Here is a 15,413-nt window from a genome sequence, read left to right as displayed (position 1 = left end):
ACCTGGCCACAACTGTTTCTGTGGTTTGCATTTCAGTTATTTGTCAATCAAATGAAAGCACTGTATTTACCACAGATCTTCAAGATTAACCAGCACTTTACACTTTGGGATGAGGATACCTTTTTCCCTGATAAAAGTTTCTCAAACACCAAAACATCTGTCAAGTACAAGAACAACTGAGGGGAAGCCTCTGGAAATGTCTTTAGATACCTATTGAAGAAAAAGGGCCAATGGCTGTGTGTATACAAGGCAGAAGATCTATTGGTAGGAGGACAGTAACAGCAAAATGACCACGGAAAACCAAGTGAAAACACTAAAATTGTGAAAGTTCTTAGGGCAGGCATCTACGAACAGTTCACTGTAGAGCAGTCAGTAAATATGATAGACATTACTACTACGTGCTGTGAGTCCAGAGCTCTCTTGAGTGGAAACCTATTGCTCTTGGATGGAAGAGGGTAAATCAATCTTAGAAACAAATTGATCCATTCTGTGACATAACAAATATTTGACATGACAATTTTGAGCCAGACCATAAAGGGTTGTAATGGATATGGGTTATACACATCAACCTTTGTTTCTGCAGCTGTATCAAGAGAATGCCCCTATTTCTATGGTAGGACAACAGCTATGAAAACTGACAGTGTTTCACATGCAAAAAATCTGCCTCAAAAATGACATGACTGATACATACAGTGGAAAAAAGAATGGCTCCTCACTGGGATCACTGTGTAAGCAGAGACTATTTTACTATCACGTTATTATTTAAAAGTCCCATAAGAGCATATTATTTCTTTCTACAAATAAATGACAACTGCTTTTTCGTTCAAGATGAGTTAAAATGAGGTGTTTCAAACTGAAAATAATAAAATTTGCCTTTTAAACACAAAAAATGTTCCTAGTCATATGCAAAAAGGGAAGATAAACAACTGATCAAAACAAATGTTCTACTTCATATGAATATTTTTTGCCTCTAGGCATTTGGCTTCTTGCTTCTAGATGTACCACTCCATTGGACTGGGTGCCTTTATGCCCTTCAACATTGGAATTTTTATTGGAGTCAGAATACACTAAAACTCACACAACAAATGGAATTTTGTTGTTGTTTTAATTCTGGAGTATGCGGGTTAAACAATTTTCACATGCATGCTACTTTCTCCATGACATAAGAATTACCTGAATCTTGTGACTCAAGATATGCTTTCCCACAAAAAAGTTTTAAGATTATCACATTATCTTACTAAACTCATTCCGAATATTATTGTTTTGTGACAGTTCAATGCATTTGAATATTTCTATATGATCTAACATCTAGAAGACATTATGAAGCAAAAGACAGAAAAAAAACACCACAGGGATGTTAACACCTCTGTGCTATCTAACACACACACACACACACACACACACATATATGGCTGGAGTTACACTAAAAATTTACCTGTCCCGACTTAAACAAATTCAACCTAGAACAAACCTACAGATCCTACCTTGTTTGTAACTGTATCTAAGTACAAAAATACCTTCTTTATCATTTCAATCTCTTGGGAAGACAGGCAGACAAATGTCAGCATGCTGGAAGAAGCAAAGAGCACCAGCAATGATGCAATGATCCTCCGCCATCAACTTTGCTAGACTAGTCACATTGTTCAAATGTCCGATCACCGTCTCCCAAAGCAGTTACTATACTCTCAACTCAAGAATAGAAAATGGAATGTAGGTAGACAGGAAAACAGATTTAAAGATGGGCTTAAAGCTAATCCTAAAAACTGTGGCATAGACACCGAGAACTGGAAAGCCCTGACCCTTCAGAATTGTAACTGGAGGTCAGCTGATACCAAGAGTGCTGTGGAATTTGAAGAGGCACAAATGTAGAGTAAAAAGGAGAAACGTGTCAAGAGGAAGGTGCGTAAAGCAAATCCTTGTCATGACCACCTTCCATCTGTAAATCCATGACCTCACTGCGAAAGAACACGCAGATCAAGAATAGGTCTCTAGTCATCTACGGACCCACTGTCAAGACCCTACACTTGGAAAGCAATCATACTCGGCCACGAGGGATCACCTATGATGATGAACTACAATGAATTCACACGTTATAGATATCAACTGAGAAAAAATGAATAATGTCAAAATTATTGTTACTAATTTCAGAATAGCATAATTCATAGCCTGAATGAAACCGTAGTCTCCACTGGAGTAGATCCTCTGGATCAATGGAAATTTGGTACAGTGGACCCCCTGCTATGAATGGGTTTGATTTCTATGGATACCAAAATTCATGTATATTCTAGTCTCATTAAATACAATTGGTAAGTAAAATTATGTTCCTTACATAAAATGGAAACCATCAAGCCTTTTTTGTGGAATTTTGGAGTGTAGAATATATGGTTGAATCCATGAATAAAGACGGCCAATTGTAATTCAACACCTACATAAATTCCACTGAATCAATGCATCTGTTCTAAATTGAATGAGCCAACTGGACTTAGGCTAATGCACAATGAGCACAGTATATCGACTACTGGTAAATGATAAAAATAAATCTAAAACAAGGCTGTGGACAGAAAATAAATGAAATATCTTGAAAGGCAGCACGTTTGGCTTGACTTGCCTATGCCTTGAACAAAAGCACACCATGGTGTAATATTTTAGCAAACGTTCTACATGGATTTGCCTATTACCAACCGTGGTTTTTCTGTTCCTTTTCATTTGTGACAGACACACTTTCACTTCCCATTTTACACTTAAAACAGTTTCAATTTAGACCTAGAAAAAATCTCTCAAGAACAAGGTATTTTCACTTTCAGCACCTAGTTCTGGTAGGTTATGATTCTATGTTAACCCTAATACATGTCACTAAACAACTATCTCTGCATAGAGTGAAGCATTGGGACTCCATTATTCAAGGGGAAAATGTTATAATTCTGCCAGCAATGCTTGGTATTTATGTTATCTATTTTAATAAAAAAAACCTGTACTTTTTATCCACCTCCCAACTTCTCTTATTCACAAAATATTATGCAAAATTATCTACATGCTCAAATGCTTTCTTTAGACCCTTCCTTTCAAAAGCTCCCCCTAATCCTATCATTGATAATAATATATTGCAGGGGTGTACAAACTTTTAAAGCCAAGTGCCAGTTCACGGTCACTTGGCCAATTGGGGGGGGGGGGGGGCAGCCTAAAGTTTGAAAAAAACATGAATGCATTCCTATGCACACCGCAAATGTCTTATTTGCAGTGCAAAAAAACCATGAAAAAACACATAAACATACCACTCTTTCAATGGGAAAGGCAGCATTTTGGCTGATGAGAGTCAAATTAATTAGGATTGTTGTTTAAGTCATTTCAGACAATGGCATATGCTGCCTGAGTCTGGTGGAATATCCTTCTCTGGAGGGTTTTCAACAGAGGCGGTATGGCCATTAGTTAGGAAGGCTTTGATTGTGGCAGGGAAATAGTTGCTGCCTGGTTCTCCTCTTTACTTCTCAAGGGAGGAGCCTTAGCAGGGCAGTAATTCGGGACAAAGGCGGTGTGGAGAAGGGAGGGAGGGAAGCCAGGCAGGCGTTCGATCTTCCTTTGCAAAGAAATAAAGAAAAGGCTGCTGAGAAAGAGTGTGACAAGGGACCACTGGGACAGGATGCCAAAGGCCGGAGACACCGGTGGAAAAAAGGTAATGTTTAATTGGGGTGAAGGGACACAAGAGGCCGACTTTACCATCTCTCTCTCTCTCTCTCTCTCTCCTGAGGAGCCCGCCTTTTTTGGGGCCCTGATTTCCAAGAAAAAAGCAAGGAACAAAGAGGAAAGAAATCAAGAAACAGAGGAAGATGCAAACGAGGGAGGGCTGGAGAGAGAGAGCCTGTGGAAATTTGAACGTGGGCTGCATTTGGCCTCCAGGCCAGACTTCGGACATGTCTAATACAATGGATGCTGTTGTCAATATATTGTTTCCCACTCTGAAGATCTATACCGTCTATTAGTGGAATTCTGGCAACATATCTCTGAAATTTAGTGAGAGAATAGATGGAAAAGCCTACAAGCAATACATGACTGCAGTAGCTCTCTCCCACTGCTGTTTCCCCAGCAACTATAGTTCAAAGGAGTGCTCATAACTTAGAAATGCTGGTTTTTGAAATTGTATACAGACTGGGGTTTTCTGGGGGGTTTTTCAAGCTCTAAATGTGATGAAAAGCATACCCATATTCATGCCAAGCTGATGTGATCTGTCATATGCAAAGCTACAGACTGATTATTTCCCAGCACTTCATCACATACAAGCATGCATAAATAAGCCACAGTTCACATAGTGTTCTAAATATGGATAAGTTGTTTTGAACTCAAGTCTCTCATGAAGCACATTGAATAGGACATTAGGTGAAAAAAGGAGAGCCAACTGAGTATATTTTACCACTTGAGACTACAAACTAGCATTCCAGCATGGCACAAAAATGTTTAAGATGCTCTATGTTCTGCAATATCAAATATTCAGTCAAGATTTAATTCTTTATGTAAAAATAAACAAGCATACCCATCTCATTAGTATGGAAATTTGCTTTCATCTGTAACAAAAATTATATGTATACCAAAGGATTATTTTAAAATAAATTTATTTATGACGTATAAATAAATGCTTGATTTGTATACTTATTTTATATACCTATATACCCAGGCCGTGTCAAAATTTCTCAAGTAAAAAGGGGTCACAAATAGAAAAAGTTTAAGAAGCCCTGCTCTAGTGTGGCAGAGATACAAGTAATAGAATTATTTTTAATTAGTTCTCATTAATGCAATGTCTGTTTATTCAGTACAAAAAAATATGACAAGAAGGAAAATACTAAGGACGTCAAGAAATGTATCTTCTTCTACTTACCTTAGGGAAAAAAATATCAGAGAAACATTCTATGTTTCTAAACACACCTACAGGAGAAACCATCTTTGTTAGTATTTGAAGGAGGATTGGAAACTTTACTTACCTCATGAATAAAAGGCCTGCCACTTACATTCTGATCTTAAGCCTGGATTGTAGAATGTAATTGAACACTTCATTTCAACATTATACAGTTTGAATGTGAATGCAATCATTTACACCAAGGATAGTGACATTATAGATGTTTTGTACTTCATTCCTATCCACCGTGTCACCATAACCGATGATCTGGAATTATAGGATTTGTACCTAAAACATTTAGAGGACACCACACTGCCTACTTCTGCTATACACACTTACCTTGATTTACATCCCATTAAATTCCATAGGAGTTCCATCTGGGTAAACAGGCTTAGAATGTTTCTTTAAGTTTAGCTTGGACTACTGCAATTCATAGATCCAGATGGGATGCAGAGAACGCATACTAAGTTAAGCAAGGTTAGCAATCATATCTAGGAGAAACCTTTTATTCTACAAATTTAGATTAAATTATGGTTAAAGGTTCAGTTGGGATCTCTCTTGAGTTTTTGTGATTTAACTATAAATGACAGTCCACTGTTAACAGAGCCTGAGACAAAGAATATCTCATGCTCCAAATTTATCATTAAAAAGATAGAATATTGCCTCTCTTCACATATCTAAGGATTCTACCAATGAATATAATTGTACTGTAATACTATTCTCTTTAATGTGTGTATTACTTTATTAGCAGTATTATTATCATGCTTGCATTCTTATCAAGCTTCTCTCTGGTGTCAGTTTAGGGATCTACATTTAAAAGCTATCTTTTTACTTTATAGTTATCTGTGAACTCCAATATGAATCAAATGGAGAATCTAAATATCTCTGATCTGTCTCTAGGATTCTTGATGTAAAATATGCAATGCCTTTTGTACACCATTTCCTTGTGTGTTTTATCAGCCAAATATTAATCAGGAAAGACATTTGATTACAAGAAGACCATACCTGTCCACATCACTCAAACTATCAACTGGCGAGCCTAGTCTATCACATAGCCTCTTTCTCTCAGGTGTGTCAATGCCATAACGGTCATTGCCAACTGTGATTTGCAAGTTCTGTTCCACTGAAGATTCAGAGTGTCGACTTAGAGAGCGCTGTCCTGGAGAACGAGTACGCTGTCCTGGCGAACGGGAGCGGCGGCGTGGGGAGTGAGAGCAACGGCGTGGGGAGCAAGAGCGCCGTCCTGGAGAGCGAGAGCGCCGTCCCGGGGAGCGAGAGCGCCGTCCCGGGGAGCGAGAGCGCCGTCCCGGGGAGCGAGAGCGCCGTCCCGGGGAGCGAGAGCGCCGTCCCGCGGAGCGAGAACGTCGGCCTGGGGAGTGAGAGCGTCGTCCCGGGGAATATCTCTGTAATTGAAAAAAAAATTCAATGGTATAACACCAAACACCATTTGAATCTAGACTAGACAACCAAATCCATTCATGATCATTGAATATATGATCGCTGGGTGATATGAATTGCTTATAAAGTAATTTGCACATTTTACAGGTCAGCACAATCAGCATCTATGAATAATTGGTGACCTAGTTTTTATCATCACTGTCAAAGACATGTAAAAAAAATGTGTAAACAGGCAGTGGAAGAGCCAGTTTACCAGCTGTTAGGATTTCTGGGAGTTGAAGGTCAAAAACATCTGGGGATCACAGGTTGAGAACCACTGCTTTAGAAGACCTTGAAATTTCTAGGTATTCTCTCAGGTTAAAAAAGCATTTATTAAAAAATTGTGGCTTTTTCACTTTTACAAGGGTCCTTGCACCACTAACTCTAGTGAAACTGGACAGCTACTGAACTCCTATTTAGTTGGGAAACTATTTCTAGGAAGTGCAAGCATCTCACCTCCCATTCCCCTTTACCTTCTTCACACACTCTGGTTTATAGGCTTACATACATTTATGTGTATTTGCATACACTTCATTAAACAAAATCTTGAAGTACTGTTATGGGGAGCTCCAACATTCTGTCCACCATGAATAAAAGCTGCACAACCTGGTACACACATTATCTACAATCTCATGAAGTAGAGATTTGTCCACTCTATGCCCATGGAGATAACTGTCCCATAACAAGAAGCCATGTAACTCTTTAGATTAGAGGCTGAAGAAGTTACCGTACTTTTTCAAACTACCACTCCCTAAAAAGCTCAGCTAAAGGTCCTGGAAGATATAATCCAAATAAATAACTTTTCCAAATTCTCCTGCAGATACTTTCATTGGCTTCAACTACATTAACTGCATGCCTATGTGCTGGTTAAGGAAATCTAAATGACCAAGGATGTTAGTTCAGTTTACAAACACAGAGAGATTAAAATACTTTAAATATTAATTTAGTTATTGTATATATTATGCACACTAGGCTTTATGGTCTGGATGGATGACTCTGCCAGACAAACACATTACTGCTGTTATATATAACTGGAGACTGAATTCAAAACAAACACATACCTACATAAGCCCCCAAATATTCTACTTATTTTTAAATCTGTGTATGCACCTGCATTTTTGCTTGACAAAATTAAACCCAAAGTAAAAATATCATCCAAAGCAAAAATGGGTAAAATGTTCTATATGGAAAGTTCTTTCCCTCTCAGTTCTGTGTGGACTTATGAAGGAGTCTCAAGATCTGCAATTATGAGGCTTTGGAAGGTAATCAAGGGTAAAACTTAAGGGAGGGGGCTAAGAAAACAGAATTTGACTTTTTTGGTTTAAAATGTCAAAAGGGGGTTCACTGACCTGATGTCTCAAGATCATCTACACTGAAGAATTACTGCAGATTGACATCACTTTCACTATCATGGCTACGAGATAATGAGAGTTAGTCTTCTCTGATAAAGAATTATGTCATCTCACCAAAGTACAAATCACAGGATTTCATAGCCTTAAGCTATGGTCACTCTTAAAGAAAGGACATTATTTATTCATTTTGTTTATCTTATCTTTCTCCAGATATAGGGACTTAAGGCAGCCAACAATAAATAGGACATAATGCTAATCAAAACAATGTAAACACATTAAAATATCTATACAAAAATAAAAAACAATAACACCTTTAAAACCATTGCATATTCAAATATTTAAATGCATAAAAACTCCACACCCATGCCAAAATTCCTATAATTCCTAGAAGCCCTATTCTCATCATTCCAAAACACCTGATGGCAGAGGTGTTTTCACCTGCCTGTGAAAGGCAAGCAGGGAGGGGGTCATTTTGGCTTCCTTGGATAGGGAGTTCCAGAGGCGAGGGCCAGTCACCAAGAAGGCCATCGAGCGTGCATGGAGACTGGACCACAAAAAGGGCCTCTCCTGAGGATCTCAGGGCCCGGGGAAGGTTCATACCAGGAGATGCAATCTGTCAAGTAACCTGGACCTGAGGATATAGGGCTTTATATGTCATAACCAGCATTTTGTATTGTGCCCAGAAACAAACTGGCAGCCAATGCAGCTGCTGCAATCGGGTTGTCAGCTCCCTGTAACCAGACAAAGTCAGCAACCTGGCTGTAGCTCTTTGGACCACTGAAGTTTCTGAACACTCATCAAAGACAGCTCCGAGTGTGTTACAGTAATTCAAACAGGATGTAACTACGGCATGTGCCACTGTGGCCAGATCCAGCCTCTCAAGAAACAGGGACAGTTAGTGCATGAACTTTAAATGTGACAAGGCACTCCTGGCCACCAGCAAAACCTGGGCCTCCAGGTTCAAAGCTGAATCCAGTATCCCCCAAGCTGCGACCTGCATTTTCAGGGAGACTGTAACACACACACCCCATGGCAAACTATCAAATCAAAGCATTTTTTAAAATATTGCTAAAATGTTGGATCAAAAATATTACGAACCATAAATGTTTTCTATCTAACCCCCCACCCTCAGTGTATCTAAGGGTATAATGAACACAGGGCCCAAATAAAAAAACAGTGATTTTGTTTTTCTACTCCTTATACAACTAGCCTGATATTTTAAATAAAGCAGCACATGAAACACTGCATGTGTAACGCTGAATCAAAAAGCAAAGGAATCATTCTCTAAGCCATTCATGCAGACTAGTTTGGAGTACAGGAAGTCGCCAAATTACAACCATTCAACTTACAAATAACTCAGCTAAGAATTGGGGTGGTACAACAAAAAGTGAGAGAAATGTACAGCTCAGAAGGGAAAGTCACTCCTGAAAGAGTAATCATGGCAAAAAGGTGTCTCCATTGAAGCTTTCTCACCAATCCTTGTTTCCACAACAAACCAACTTTTACAAAATCCAATTATCATAGGGACAGAAAGTGAGGTTAAATGTTCTGAACAGGGGCACAGACAGTAAAACAAATACCTATCCTCTTAAAATATAATGTGCCTCTAAGAAGAAAGAGGTGGCAACCTTGACTGGAGAGCCAGCACGGTGTAATCTGAGCATTGGACTGTATCTCTGGAGAATAGGGTTTAAAGACCCACTCAACCATGGAAACCCACTGGTTGACCTTTGCCATATCTCACTCTTCCAGCATTTGAGGAAGGTACACCACACTGACTACATCTTTCTCAGAAACCCTCACGTTAGGTTTGCCTTAGGTTTGTCATAAGTCAACCTCACCCCCCACCCTCGGCATACATTCTAAGTATATAATGGAAATAGGGCCCAAATCTGAACACAACATCGATTTTTGTTTTGCCAACTCCTTATACAAGTAATCTGATCTTTTAATTAAAGTTGCACATGAAACATAGCACGTGTGCACTGAACTATCAGAAAGCAAAGGTATCATTCTCTCAGCCACCCACGTAGACTAGTTTGGAGTATTTCAGATTTGGGATGAGGAATGCTCAACATAAATAACTAAGGCTGACAGTCCTGAGCTTCGGATCTGGCCAGACACTGGTTGATTTTGTTCCCTGAAGATCTAGGGCAGGGGTCCCCAAACTAAGGCCCGGGGGCCACATGCGGCCCATCGAAGCCATTTATCTGACCCCTGCGGTGGCAGCTCCCTCCTCCTCCACAGGGAAATGTGCGTCTCCTCTGTCGCCTGGTGTGTGCTTTCCAAAGCTTTGCTTGTTTATAATGGCATTTTAATTATTATTTTATTAATTATTAATTATTAAGGGGTGCTTTGCTACTGCTTTTGGTGCATAGAGGCAGAAGGAGGTTGGACTAAATGGCCCAAGGGGTCTCTTCCAACCCTCTTTATTATTTTTATTATGATTATGACTATGAGGGACCATGAGGGACCATGAACTGGCCCTGTTTAAAAAGCTTGGGGACCCCTGATCTAGGGGATGTGTTGTTGAAGGCTTTCGTGGCCGGAATCACTGGGTTACTGTGAATTTTGTATGGCCATGTTGTAGAAGCATTCTCTCTTGATGTTTTGCTGACATCTATGGCAGGAATCCTGAGAGGTTGTGAGGTCTGTTGGAAACTAGGCAAGTGGTGTTTATATATCTGTGGAATGTCCAGTGTGGAAGAAAGAACTCGTCTGCTTGAGACAAGTGTGAATGTTTCAATTGGCAGCTTGATTAGCATTGAATGACCTTGCAGATTCGAAGCATGGTTGCTTCCTGCCTGGGGGAATCCTTTGTTAGGAAGTGTTAATTGACCCTGATTGTTTTGTGTCTGCAATTCCTACTTTCTGAGTGTTGTTCTTGGGGGTGTCTATGGACAATGCCGGCTCTTCGGCTTAGAAATATAGATGAGCATCAACCCCCAGAGTTGAACACAACTAGACTTAGCGTCAGGGTTAAAGCTTTACCTTATGTTATATTATATGTTATTATGTTTTAATTGTGTTTTAGCTGTAAATTGTGTTATAGCACTTTATTCCCACTTCTGGTCCTACTGTTCTGTGTTTTGCACTAACCCTGCCTTTCCTTTTATATTCATTGCTGTATCTCATGATGCTTTTATTCTGCGGTTTGTTTTTAATTATATTGTTTGTTATGCGTTTTAATTTGTATATCTTGTATACTTGGTTTCCGGTCTTGGTCCCATGTAAGCTGCCCCGAGTACTTTCGGGGAGATAAAGGCGGGTTATAAGAATAAATTTATTACTATTAAATGCTCTGGGCTTGGTCCCCATGTAAGCCGCTCTGAGTCTCTTTGGGGAGATAAAGGCAGTTTATAAGAATAAAGTTATTATTATTATTATATGCACTGGGCTTGGTCCCACATGTAAGCCGACTCGAGTCCTTTTGGGTAGACAGAGGCTGGTTATAAGAACAAGGTATTATTATATGCTCTGGGTTGGTCCCCATGTAAGCAGCACAAGTTCGTTCAGGGAGATAGCGGTGGGTTACAAGAATAAAGTAGTTGTTGTTATATGCTTTGGGCTTGGTCCCACATGTAAGCCACCCCGAGTCCATTCTGGGAGATGGTGGCGGGGTATAAAATTAGTTATTATTATTATAAAATGTATGGGGACACAACAGATCACATGACGATCTTTCATTTACGGGGCTTTTAAAAATGATTTGTGTAACATACGTTTTCAGGGTTTTTGTGATTGATGTGCACTAGTATGTTAAGGTAAAGGTTTTCCCCTGGCGTTAAGTCCAGTCGTGACCGACTCTGGGGGTTGGTGCTCATCTCCATTTCTAAGCCGAAGAGCCGGCATTGTCCGTAGACACCTCCAAGGCCATGTGGCCGGCATGACTGCATGGAGCGCCGTTACTTTCCCACTGGAGCGGTACCTATTGATCTACTCACATTTGCATGTTTTCCAACTGCTAGGTTGGCAGGAACTGGGGCTAACAGCGGGTGCTCATTCCGCTCCCGGGATTTGAACCTGGGACCTTTCGGTCTGCAAGTTCAGCAGCTCAGCGCTTTAACACACTGCGCCACCACCAGGGCCCCCAATAGTTTGTTACCAATACTAATAATGTTACTGATACTAATTGGCACCTTTGTTGCACTAAATGGAATGCTTATTTCACATGGACTGGAGAGGTTTATTCTTTAGCACCTGCGACATAATATGCCATTCTAGATCAGATTATTTAGCTCAGGAACGGGCAAACTTGGGCCGTCCTCAAGGTGTTTCGGACTCCAACTCCCACCATTCCTCACAGCCCCTTCCTTTTCTCCCTCAGACGCTTAAGCGTCTCCTACTCCTCCTTCTCCTCGCTTAAGCGTCTGAGGGGGGGAAGGAAGGGTGTGAAGAATGAGGCTGTGAAGAGTGGTGGGAGTTGGAGTCCGAAACACCTGGCGGGAGGGCCCAAGTTTGCCCATAGGTGGGCTAATCCCTTTCTCCTCCTCAGCACATGTGGTACAAAAAGCTATGAAGCTGTGCTGCACTTAAAAACTGCAGGTGATCCTGACCAAGCTATGCGCCTACACTGCAGAGTCAATGCGGTTTGATCCCCGAGCGTACCCGGCTGCTGCGGCGCGGGGAAGGCGAGCGTCGAGAGGCGCGGCTTCCGGAGGGGGAGCGGGAGCGGGAGCGGTGGCGGCGCCGGCTGGTGCGGCTCCGCGGCGAAGGCGAGCGGCGCGGGGGGCTGCGGCCTCGGGAGGGCCCCGAGCGGGACGAGCGGGAGCCCGAGCTGCTGCTGCTGCCGCTCTCTTTGGCCCGGCTGGAGGACAACGACGAGGACATGCTCGGCAGCCCGCTGCTGCCGGCGCGGAACATGGCGAGGCAAACAGTCCGGCGAGGCAAAAGGCAGGCTTCCCTCACGCCTCCATCCCTTCTCCCAACCGGCCGTTCCCCTTCCCACAGGCCGCTCTCCACGCGCATGCGCGCAGGGACGCTCCTGGCAAGATGGCGGGCCATGAGCGGCGTCCGTCATGCGCGCGAAAGATGAAAAAGGAAGGGGCGTGTCCTAAAGGGGAGGGGGCGTGGCGAGCCCAAGGCGCAGAAAGAAACACAAAATCGGGCGGGAGGGAGCTTCTGGCGCGTGCGTGCCACTCGAGAGGCGCCAGCCTTGAGGTTGTCGAACAGGCATGGGCAAGCTTGGGCCCGCCCTCCAGGTGTTTTGGACTTCAGCTCCCACAATTCTTAACACCTGTCGCCTCAAGTAGGCTGCTTAGGAATTGTGGGAGTTGAAGTCCAAAACACCTGGAGGGAGGACCCAAGTTTGCTCATGCCTGCTGTAGAATCTGCACTGCGGAATGATGCTTCAGGGCTATAGAATTCGGGGAGTAGTTTTATGAGAGGTTTACTGTTGCCACAAGAAACTACAGTTCCCAATGAAGGGGCAAAGACTCTTAAGATCTTCTGGGGAGGCCCTCCTCTCTCTCCTGCCCTCACAAGCATGGTTGGTTGGCCTTCTCGGCCTTCTCGGTGGTGGCTCCCTGGCTCTGGAATGTCCTTCCCAGAGAAATCAGACTAGCCCCCATTCTATCCTCGTTTCGTAAGGATCTGAAAACCTGGTGGCTTCAGAAGATCTTTGAGTAAAGCTCCCTTAGCCCTCCTGGCTATGCCTCCGCCTAGCATTTTACCCGCTTCCTTGCCTACTCTGCACTGTAGCACCGGACACATCTAGCACCTTATAGTTGGCCACCCCAACTCTGAATCCTGGTGGTCGCTATGTCTGGCTTTATTGATGGAGTTTTTGTCATTAGGTTTTAAATCTCCATTAACTGATTATATGTTTTATTCATTTATGTTTATGTGGTAGTATGTCCTAATTGCTGTTTGTTTTTAACTTTTATGTTTCCTATTGTATTGGAAACCACCCTGAGTCCCTGTCTGTGGAACCAGTATGATGATGGTACAGTATTGATTTATATAGTACAATCTCCATATCAAAGGGGCATATGGACTTATTATGAAAACATGAAACTACAGATAACAGAGCAGTATATAAATAAAGTTTATTATTATTATTATTATTATTATTATTATTATTATTAAAGACATGCTGATACTCCTAGGATCCCACTGAAGGCAGGAGCCCCCTTGGCAAAGAGGGCAATCTTAGGAAAAACACCAAAAGTTGAATCTTCAAACTGCAGAAGCTGTTTATAGCAGGCCAAAGCCATGATGACAAAACACATAAATCATGCAATCAGGGCTGTAGGGGGGGGGGGGGGGTTAGGAGTTCAACCTCCCCCCAAATTTTCAAGTTTTTTTTTTTTTTAAAAAACTGGTTTACTCATAAATTTTAACTGGTTAACCAAATCTCCTTGAGTGTCCGCTGAAGGTTATCGATGGAGCCTGATTTCTAAATTATTTTGCTTTATGGAACTACTCTTCATGATTCGCTAAAAAAAAGTTGCAACCCCCCCCCCCCCTCCCCAACATTTTTTTCTGGCTATGGCCCTGCGTGCAATCAAAAGGTTTTGCCACAGCCCAAATTGGTTGCAATGGCTTTTTATCACTGTTACAGAAAGTTACAAGCATGTCTTTCAAAGATCAAATATCCCATTGATCTGAAATTTACTAAGTCCCAAGCATCTTAACTAACATACATGTCCATTGGTTTCTCTGTTCTAACAAGCAAAAAAGCAACACGTGATTCTTTAAACAATGGCACTTTCATGTCACTGACCCTGGCCCTTGCATCTGCGGGCTGGGCTTATCTACTTGCATGTTTCACTTCAAGCGCATGAGAAATTTAGGGAGTACTGGCTAGATTCAATCTTGGGAACACAGAGAATAATCACTTTCCTGTGGTAGCTTTTTTTCTAAGCATCAGAAGTTTCTGGGCAACAAAGCCTCTAAATCAGAACATATGGGACTTGCAATCATTAGAAAATCTCATTTAAAATCACATTCCCCTCACCAGCATTCTATAGCCTCGAGCCTATGGAGATTCAAGTAGCGTCAAACCGTATTAATTCTACAGTGTAGATCAGCCATGGGCAAACTTTGCCACTCTGGGTTTTTTGGACTCCAACCCCCATAATCCTCTCTGTGTGGGTTGCTGTGAGTTTTCTGGGTTGTATGGTCATTTTCCAGAGACATTCCCTCCTGACGTGTCACCCACATCTATGGCAGGCATCCTCAGAGGTTGTGAGGTCTATTGAAACTAGGCAAGGGGGGTTTATATACTTGGGGAAGGTCCAGGGTGGGAGAAAGAACTCTTGTCTGTTGGAGGCAAGTGTGAATGTTGCAATTGCTTACCTTGATTAGCATTTAATGGCCTTGTAGATAGTGTTGTTCTTTATTTACTGTCCTGATTTTAGAGTTTTATGACTGGTGGCCAGATTTTGTTCATTTTCATGGTTTCCTCCTTATGTTGAAATTGTCCACGAGGATTTCAATGGCTTCTCTGTGTAGTCTGACAAAGATCCACCCAGAGGAAAAGTGTTCTTACCATATATCAAGGTAACTACTGACTGTATAGGGAAGCTGATGAAGAAACACAACCTACAAACTATCTACAGACCAACTAAGAAAACCCAACAAATGCTACATTCAGCAAAGGACAAGAGGGATCATCTCAACTCTGCTGGAGTCTACCATATACCATGCAGTTGTGGACAAGTCTACATAGGGACCACCAAACGCAGCAACATTGCCCACACACGAATCAAGAACATGAAAGGCACTGCAGACTGACT

At 41.8% G+C, this 15,413-nt stretch overlaps 1 protein-coding gene across 3 annotated transcripts in view; it reads right to left on the bottom strand.

The window, feature by feature from the left end:
• The window catches only part of LOC100559911 (zinc finger protein 318), a 40,340-nt gene that overhangs the window by 21,623 nt on the left and 3,304 nt on the right, over nt 1–15,413 (bottom strand). For 2 of the 3 annotated variants that reach the window (XM_008125416.3, XM_008125409.3), the window contains exons 1-2: nt 12,283–12,657; nt 5,891–6,288 (exon numbers count right to left, since the gene is read on the bottom strand). In XM_008125416.3, the coding sequence (XP_008123623.2) occupies nt 5,891–6,288; nt 12,283–12,642 (758 nt within the window). In that variant the 5' untranslated portion in view covers nt 12,643–12,657. Of the gene's footprint in view, nt 1–5,890; nt 6,289–12,282; nt 12,658–15,413 lie in introns of those variants that run through there. The other variant, XM_062974150.1, reaches the window with a different exon arrangement.

Source organism: Anolis carolinensis, chromosome 1 (assembly GCF_035594765.1).
Source record: "Anolis carolinensis isolate JA03-04 chromosome 1, rAnoCar3.1.pri, whole genome shotgun sequence".
NCBI classification, from domain to species: Eukaryota; Metazoa; Chordata; class Lepidosauria; order Squamata; family Dactyloidae; genus Anolis; species Anolis carolinensis.
Note: the sequence above shows the minus strand (reverse complement) of the source record. Positions and strands in the feature narration are given on the sequence as shown.